The sequence below is a fragment of the Mytilus trossulus genome, chromosome 9 (genome assembly GCF_036588685.1).
Source record: "Mytilus trossulus isolate FHL-02 chromosome 9, PNRI_Mtr1.1.1.hap1, whole genome shotgun sequence".
NCBI lineage: Eukaryota > Metazoa > Mollusca > Bivalvia > Mytilida > Mytilidae > Mytilus > Mytilus trossulus.
In genome coordinates, this window is record NC_086381.1 from 7,693,528 (window position 1) to 7,702,577 (window position 9,050).

At 31.4% G+C, this 9,050-nt stretch overlaps 1 protein-coding gene across 1 annotated transcript; it reads right to left on the reverse strand.

Moving 5' to 3' along the window:
- Window positions 1–7,132: 7,132 nt before the first annotated feature.
- LOC134683719 (uncharacterized) lies at window positions 7,133–8,166 on the reverse strand. Its single transcript, XM_063543035.1, has 2 exons — window positions 7,880–8,166; window positions 7,133–7,611 (listed from the first exon to the last, which is right to left on the reverse strand). Exons 1-2 carry the CDS (start codon window positions 8,139–8,141, stop codon window positions 7,133–7,135), a joined length of 741 nt encoding a protein of 246 aa, XP_063399105.1. The 5' UTR covers window positions 8,142–8,166.
- Between the last annotated feature and the right edge of the window lie 884 nt (window positions 8,167–9,050).

Genomic DNA, 9,050 nt, shown 5'->3' on the forward strand with positions numbered 1-9,050 from the left:
GGCTCTTAAATGCACTTCAAGGAGTCTTTATATTTGTGTCATTTATATGTAATAGAAAAACAGTATCTTTGTATAAAGGTAAACTACGTTTGTCTACACCAAAACCCAAAGCGATGTATACAATCAGTCGAACAACTAGAACACATTCAACTGATTTGTAATAGAATAAAATAGATTATTACAGTTATCAATAAGCATTGATCGGTTTTTAACTTTATTTCATTTCTAAATAGTTTGATTTATAACAAAACATTTGTAAACCCAAATGGTTCTGTATCTTGTCAATAAATATATATTGGCTTTGCATATTGTAATTTACTATAATTGCCGGCTTCACATACAGATGTGAACTGATTGACATAATAGTCTATGAGAGCATGATTTATTTATTAGTTGAAGTTGGTCTTTAAACAAGTTTTCAGTAATTGTACGGTTTTTTTGTCCCTTTTTTTGTTTGCTTTTGTTTCTTAGTTTTAAACTGATGATAACTAATCTAAGATGGCTAGTACTTTGCAACTTATTAGTATAGTACTTACGATATGTTGTTACATCACTGAACCCAAGGTATGGTTAATTATTGAACGTTGACAAATATTTTAAATAACACCACATTGTTTATGTCAATGTCTTTGTCCAGAAACATATACTAAATTTCCACCAGATTGCTGTTTGTAGAACTTGCTTTTCCTTCCTATAAAAGTAAGAAGATGTTGTATGATCGCCAATGTGACAACTCTCCACAAGAAATTAAATGAGACTAAAGATAACAGCTATAGGTCTCTGTACAGCATTTCATAATAAACAAATCACACATGACATACTAAGCTACAGAAATCCCCGAAATAACAAATATTACACAAATCAAACGAAAAAACTAACGCATAATTTACGTAGGAAAACTACTGAATTACAGGCTCCTGACTTGGGACAAGTACATACAAAATGTGACGGGTTTACACTAGTTTTAAGACACTACCACTAAACCTTACCTGGGACAGTGGTGTTTCATTAAAACATAAGCAGACTAGATAAAGCAGAAGAAAAACAATTCAGTTGACATTTCAGGGTACCTATACATGCCCACAACGACAAAGCTAAGATCAAACATGTATTTGAAAGTCATCACAGTTAGCTAGTTTCAAGTCAATACAAACAAAAAATAATAAAATTATGCATCAAAGACTAAAATATCAATCTGAATTTAGTGTAAAGTCCTGTTAAAATATCTGTTACATTAACAGGCAGAGAAAAACACGATCGTGTGCATTGCCTCAATGCAGCTTACGACGTATTTTAGAGATAAGAATGCAGATGTATATAAAATGCATATATGATAGGTGAAAATGTAAAGAATCAAAGTTTACTGTGATCGTTTCTAAATTTCATGGGACGGAAAGCAATGGTTAACAACATCTCAACACAAATACAAATTTGTTATCCTGTTTGAAATACTTTTTTCTTTTTAGAAATACACACAAATTTTAATTTCTATGGAATAATTAAGCAAATGTATTTAGGAAATTGTGGAACCAAAAACCATGGCTTGATAATTTACCAGTAAAACAAAGATAAAGTTCATTGAAATTTAAATCGTCACAACATATATACGTTGCAGTATATACATAAAGGTCGTTGGTTACTTCTTTTCAATAGTCTTACACTATCATACCTGAAAGACAGTAGGGACTTTGATAACTTTTGAATGTCGTTACGGTGATCTTTAAGCTGGTACCTTAAACTACAGGGAGATAACTCTTTAAAAACAGCTAAGCGTTTTAATTACATTGTGTTGTTAAGAAAATATAAACCTTCACAATGATAAAAATTAGTGTTGGTCAAACTGCTATATAACCAGTGTAATTTTTCTGTTAAAATGATTGGTTCAACTTTTGGGAAATTTATATTTTTTTGTCAAAGGATCAAAGTAAATACTTTATCAAAATTTTATGAAAATTAAACGAGCTTAATTGATTTTAGATAAGGTGTTGGGTACCATCTTAATTGTTTACATCTGAATCCCTGTGGGATATGAACAGTTGATAGATTGTTAATCATGCATAATCTACTTATTGTGATGTTAATAATGATTTTTCATAATTGATTTTTGATGAAAATGTGAACTAATGCTTTGATTTATATTTATCTAATTCATTATTACATCATCATATAACACCTTCATAATAAAAAAAACAATAGCAATGAAAATGAATCAACACAGGAACATATATTTTTTAGATACTTTTCCCAGATCAACAGATATATGAACCATTACTCCTTTGATAAAACATGATGAACTGTGTATCTTAACAATAAATCACAGATATCGCGTTAAATGTTGAGCTTGTTTGCCATCAATAAAGATTAAGCAGGTTGAGAAAAAACAAAACTTTGATCCTACCTTTACTTGTCATCTTTTTTTAAGTATTCTAAATTGAATAAAAAATAATTGGCATTTTATCCATAATGAAAAAGGCGTATGAATCTGTGCATTGAATATGAATGTATGTTAATTTCTTGAGAAAGGAACTCATTGTATCACGGCTCTGGGGATACATTTTGTTTTATAAGGTGGTCATATAGGTAAAAACTGTAATGATTTACTGTCTATATTAAATCAATTTACCATGTATTGTAAACGTTTATTAGAAAATAAAGATTCATATTATTATGACTTCAGGATGTTTGCTTCTGTGTAACAAAATAACAAGCTTTAAAATTACTGTTATCAATTGTTTTACCGATCTCCGCCACCAGTTTTCGTTTGCGGTCACGCGGAAGGGTAAACAAGTTTTTACCGTGGTTTTCAAGGCTCAATCTGGATGACAGTGAATCAATATATATGTCGTTTTGTAAAAAGATTGTCCTTGTCATGTAACATGTGCATGATGACGTCACAGTCGTATGCATTGCCGTTGTAGTTAATGTAACCACAATGGGTCAAAGGGAAAAAGAACTGACATCTGATCAGAAAAAGTGGTCTAAAGATGGATCTCACACTTTCAAATGACGAGTGATTCCTGAAAAATTCTTGAAATTTTGAATATTGTTTTTCTAATTTTACAAGATGGGACTGGACCGTAACCCTTGGCTAGCGAAGATGATCTGCACATGAGGGTTGAAATATTGTGCAGTTTTATGAAATTGATTTTTAAGTCATCTTCGACAAGCACATGTGGAACGTAAAGTCGTAGCATACTATCAATATGTCTCCCCTTTTCCAAAGGAATGACAATAATAATTTTGTTTTAATGACGGTGAACAGACAGAATAGGTCCATCTTTGTTTCATGAAAAAAATGAAAGATACAAGTGTCTTGTTTATGGGAAGGGGCGGGGTGATAAAATATCGCTCTGAAAAAAACTAATTATCTTCTGAAACTAGCTTTATCAAGATTCTTAATTGACAACATAAGTGCAGTTAAAATTCTACTTCGGCAAAATTATCTCCCCACTACGCCAGTTCATCTTAACAATCGTGTAAAAATGGAAGCCATTGTAGGGATGACACGCTTCCAATTTTGCTCTTGAAAACCGATAAATTTAACCACATAACACCTTTACGATCCTTATATGTCAGTTGTATTTTAAAGGACAAATATATCTACTAGCTAATGAGCATCAGTAAATGATCTTGTCTGCATTGATTCAACTTAAAACTATTGTCTGCTCGGTTTTCAGGTGGAATTTTCGAAAAATTTAAACATTTAAAAAAAAAATCTAATTAAATATTTCGTGGAAGGGCACACTAAAATTTTTCAGTGGTTGAAGATTATAAATACTAGTTTTCACACACAAACATTGTATTTTTTCGAAGATATGCATTTTCATCAACCAACTTGAAAGACTGTCGTCAAATACTTAATAAAAAAAATTAGCTATTCGAAGACACCTACTCCGTGTTTGTGATTCATTTGATAGGTATTACTCGATTTATTTCACTTGACTGGGCGGAGTTTCACCGGTTCGATCATTATAAACCAGTCCATCTATAGATAGGTATATTAGGATAAACTCATCAACGAAGTGGCCAGTAATTCTTTTGTAAAATTCCTTTGATGACACTGATAGGTGATTAGAAATCAGTAATAATTATAACGGCAATAATCCTTACCACGCACATCTTCAAATAGACTGTCCTTATGCAAATTAAAACCTAGCTCCGCCCGATCAGTTGAAATAACATTGGTAATATTTCACTTGACCCATATATTTCATGTTACGTACTGTGATTGTTTTATGTTATAAATTCAACCTGTAGCATTGAAATATAAAAATGATAGAATACAAATACTATTGCTTTGTACGTTTTTAAGACAAAATATACAACTCTAACACGCCCTAACATGAAAAGGTGCACTCGATTTCCTCTTTTCGATACAATTTATACCCATTTTTAGGATGTTTTTTTTTAGGCTCATAATTGAAGGCAGACACGAAAATTACTGAACTAATAGATTAATATATTCTCCGTCCGTGGTAATTTGAAAAAAATCGGAGGTTATGCATTTTCTACATCCAACTTGATAGTTACCCATGTCGTCGACTTGATATCTAATTGTTCTGCATTACTTTGTAATAGATAAATTGAAAACTTATGCAAATGGTGTTTTTGAAATAAAACACTTCGTAATTGAGAAGAAAATTGTCGTTTTCTTTGTTTATATTATCTTTTAAAATTGTGTTACTATAGTAAACATTACAGTAAGCATTTATCGCCTTCTCTAATAAGAGCTTCGATTCTTTTGTTCTATTTCAACTCGGTTTCCGCCTGAGTGCTATATTTGGATCATGGGAATTAACTGTGCTTCTTTCTCCTCTTGTTGACCTGTTCCTTCATTCATAAAAAGTTTACTCTATACAATATCATATAAACATGAAAGAAGTAAAATATATTTTAACTTTACTTTACTTTGTGTCGAAGATATGTAAATAATGCGAAATTGTGACTAGTTAAAAACGTATCTAGCCCATCGTATTGGAGATAAAGGATACAACTTATACAGTCAATTTAGTCTCATATAGAGATGAATTTAGCTTCCTAATTGTGAAATTTCATTTTCTATGAATCAATATGTCAGCAGCGTCTACATACGGAGTATATATCTCCTTGTTTATACTATATTCAAGTAATTGTTTTCCTATCAAAATGTCCTCAATAGCAGGTTGTTCCTTACAAGAAAGGTATAAACATAGAGTTACAGGTGGAGACGTTGAAATCACGGCTTTGTTTATTGTATGCACGCCATCAAGGCGGATAACATGTGTATGAAATATCTTGTTCTCAAAAGTCAACTGATATGTTCAATTGTCGTAACTGCAATCAAGTCACCCTTTTTTCCAAAAAAACCACACCCTTTCGAATTTCGAATTATACTAATCACCGGCTTTGTACTTACGGAAGCAACACGACGGATGTCACATATGGAGCAGGAGATGCTTTGCCTTTTGGAGTACCTGAGATCACTCCAGTTTTGATGGGGTTCGTGTTGCACAGTATTTTGTTTTCAATGATGTGTAATGCTAAGTGTTATATGGTTTTTGGGTTGTTTTTTTTATCCCTGGCGTTGTCGCTTTAATTTCGACTTATGAGTTTGAATTTGCCTTTGGTATTTTTCGCCTTACTAATTGTAATGTACGTATTGCAACCTGCATACAGATTAGTAGATATTAAAGTTTTCGGATTTTATTATATCCCATTCATTTGATATTACCTATCAAAGTTAGATAAACGTCTGTCAATAAATCACTCATGTTGGTGCCGGCTTATTCGTTAAATCGTCTACATAAAGCGCATCGCTAAATTTGAAATTATTAACGAACAGCTGTAATACGAATCTAAATCATCACGGAACGAAAACATGCTCGTTACAATGCTTATTAACTTCGAAGTTTATTCGTCCTTTTTATATTTATTTTGCTTCGAGCCTCATAGACAAATCTCGCGTCTGGTGCAAATACCAAATTCAAATCTGGTAACTTTGATTTTTTATGCAGATACGACCAGTTTTAATCAAAACATAAACGATATCAAATTAAATGTAAGAGACCTCTAGAAAATCAAACACTGAAAACATTAATGTCTTTTTATGTTTCGTGGAAAGTTATGAACGCTCGAGCAACGAAATTACAGGAATTAATTTTCAGTTATTGCCTAAAATGTTTGAAAATATCTGTTTTCATTTTTTTTCCCACCTGTTTTGTGTCATGATACAGTGCCTGTTGTTGTCCATTCGTTTGATGTGTTTCGTCGTGTTTTATCGTGTTTTATTGTTTTATCGTTTGATTTTAGATTTGATTAGGGACTTTCCATTTTTAATTTCCTCGGAGTTCAGTATTTTTGTTATTAAATTTTTTCAACATTTTAACACAACATAAGTGATTAAAATATATGACATTGTCTTTTAAGCAAAAAAAAAAATACAGGGCATACACATTTTCGATGTGAAAATGAGCATATGATACTATCTTACAAATACGAAGTTCACAAAGTATACAATAAATTTCATAATATGTCCTCAAAAATATCAACACGTGCTTTTAAAAACTTAATGAAATCTTGCATTGATATTAACAATTTGTCCAATTGTGAAACATTACCATGATTAAATAGTTTGTTTAAGAAGACAATAATTTAGAATTCAATGAAATCCAAACACCAAAAATTACATTGTCTTTATTCAAAATATTGTTTCAACAAAATGAAAACTCTAATAAGAACGGTATCAAGATTCTAACATTTTCAAAGGTATTTTTTAAATGTTTTTGAAAGCTTGCATAAATATAAACAATCTGTCTTATTGTGTAATATTAACATAATTAAAATTGTGTGAACTTTACATAGTCAATGTAATACGTAGCATGAAGAATACATTAATTTGAAATTATAAGAGTTAGTAACACCAAATTTTAACCAATCACATTCTTAGAAATGTGTCGGAGGTACGTTAGATTGTGATATCTATCACATCAAACGATTTTTTAAAATGGACTAGTTATATAAGACATGGAATTTTATTCTTATCGGGCGATGCTCCTATTATTAACAAGAATTTGTTTATTGGCGTTTTCATTTCGTTTGCTTAATTGTTGCGTCAATGCTTAGTATTCTAAAATCTTTTTTATATTAGCTTCAATCATTTTAATACCCAGAATCGGGTACCGCTAGCTTTGCTTATTAATTTGAGTTTGTTGCAGGCATCGTAAAACCTGTCGGAACTACAACAAGACTGACACCTAGGTTTGGCATTTACTTCCAGCTCCTTAATGCATTGTTCAATTCGTATTTCCGTCTCCTGAACGCATTGTTCATTCCGTACTTCCATTTCTTTACACATATTCAAGAATATCTCAGATTTTGTATCACCTGAAACACCATGGAACTTTGGGTTTTTTATAAACGCCTTATGGGAGAATGTTGCTGCCTTGTCAATGCATGCAGCTACATATTGTTGCAGATTGTAGAATTCAGCTGTTAAAATTTCATCAGTTAACTTTTTGTCACATTCATATTCCCTATTTTCTAAACATGCAGCCAATACCTGGTCTATTTTTGATAAAGTTGTGTCAGTCTGGTATTCATGCGCCAATGGTAGAATAAGGCGAGCTGTTGATTCTGTAAACATTAAGAGGATTATATTTTTTTTTTTTTTTTTATAAAAAAGAATTATAAGCAAGTCTAATCAAGGGGACAAAGCCATACCATCTGAGATGTTAATGAACTATTGATAATTTAAGATGTCAATGCCTTGTAAATATGTAAATATGAATTAAAATGTTTCAGTAACTTACTAGTTTTTAAAATAGACCAAGAATAGAATACAATTTTAAAATTTTACGAGGAACTTTTGTCGTTTTTTATTATCAAAAAGTTAAAGTAATACCTTGTAATTCTAATCCATCAAAACCAGGTAATGTGTGTCTTAGAAAAAGAGCAAATGTAGTTGGGTCCTTATCTGGAAGTTCAATTAGCTGAGCGTCTTTTTCCTGAAAATTTGCTGTGAGCATTGTCTGGAAAACTGGTGAAACTTCCATTAAATCGTCTTTCTTGACAAAAATCTCTTTATCGCCAATTTTAATGGTTAAATCCTGTTTGTTGAACGGAGAGAGTGAATTATTTGGTAGTCTGACATCAACAGCTTCCATCTCTGTTATCAATTTTTTTGATTTCCCTTCCATGAATATGAATACTTCTAAGCAACCAAGATTTCTACCAATAAACAGAGACAAAATGACACATTTGGTAAGTTATAAGTTTATTATAAGGAAGTATGAACATATCTATACTATTAAACGAGAAGACCTGATTTTGTGTGACGCTTCTTTTCCTTCCACAATAAATTAATCATCATGCTTCTGTGTTCTATAGATACCATGCATAGTTGCATTTTTCATCTATTCTTATGATTATTCAGTTTGTGTTAGTTTGGGAAAAAAACCAATTGTCTCAATCTAAATATTTAAAGACACAACTTTTTTTTTATTTTTGAGAAATATTATATTTTTTTTTGACATGTAGACAATAATGCTGTATACACATAAGCTTACTTATGAGAAATGGTTGACATATAGGTCCAACGGACAGAGTGAAACATTGTACTAAGTTAATTGATACTAGATCACACCCGCGGGCATTTATAGCATTGTTGAAAGTATGTACGGGAGATTTTTTGTAAAAGATTTTATGTCTAGAGAATTTCATAGATTTTCGAGACAGGACACTTTTTTTAAGCCCTCTCCCTTTTTCCAAAGTCCGGGTTTTTTTTTCCTTCTGTTAAATGTCATTATGTTTGTTTTTCTGTTTACTATGACCATACGTATACTGTAAATAAAGTGTTTTTGCTATTAACTATCAATTTATTGTCCTGTCTGTGAGTACTCTTATGAAATTGATGTGCAAGTTTAAAACCGGAAGTCTTGATTGACTTAAAAGTTGGTCTGATGACGGGAAAAATATCCAGGCGTCTCCAGTCAGGAGCCTCTGTTTGTCTTGTATGATTTTTATTTTCAGTTCATCTATATGTTTCGGAGTTTAGTGTGGCATTCATTATCATT

What these genes read in the sequence shown, in the direction of transcription:
- LOC134683719 (XM_063543035.1), bottom strand. Translation starts at nt 8,141, where the DNA reads ATGGAAGCTGTTGATGTCAGACTACCAAATAATTCACTCTCTCCGTTC. An exon ending in TGATGGATTAGAATTACAAG is followed by an intron (nt 7,612 to 7,879) that starts GTATTACTTTAA and finishes TAATGTTTACAG; the next exon opens with AATCAACAGCTCGCCTTATT.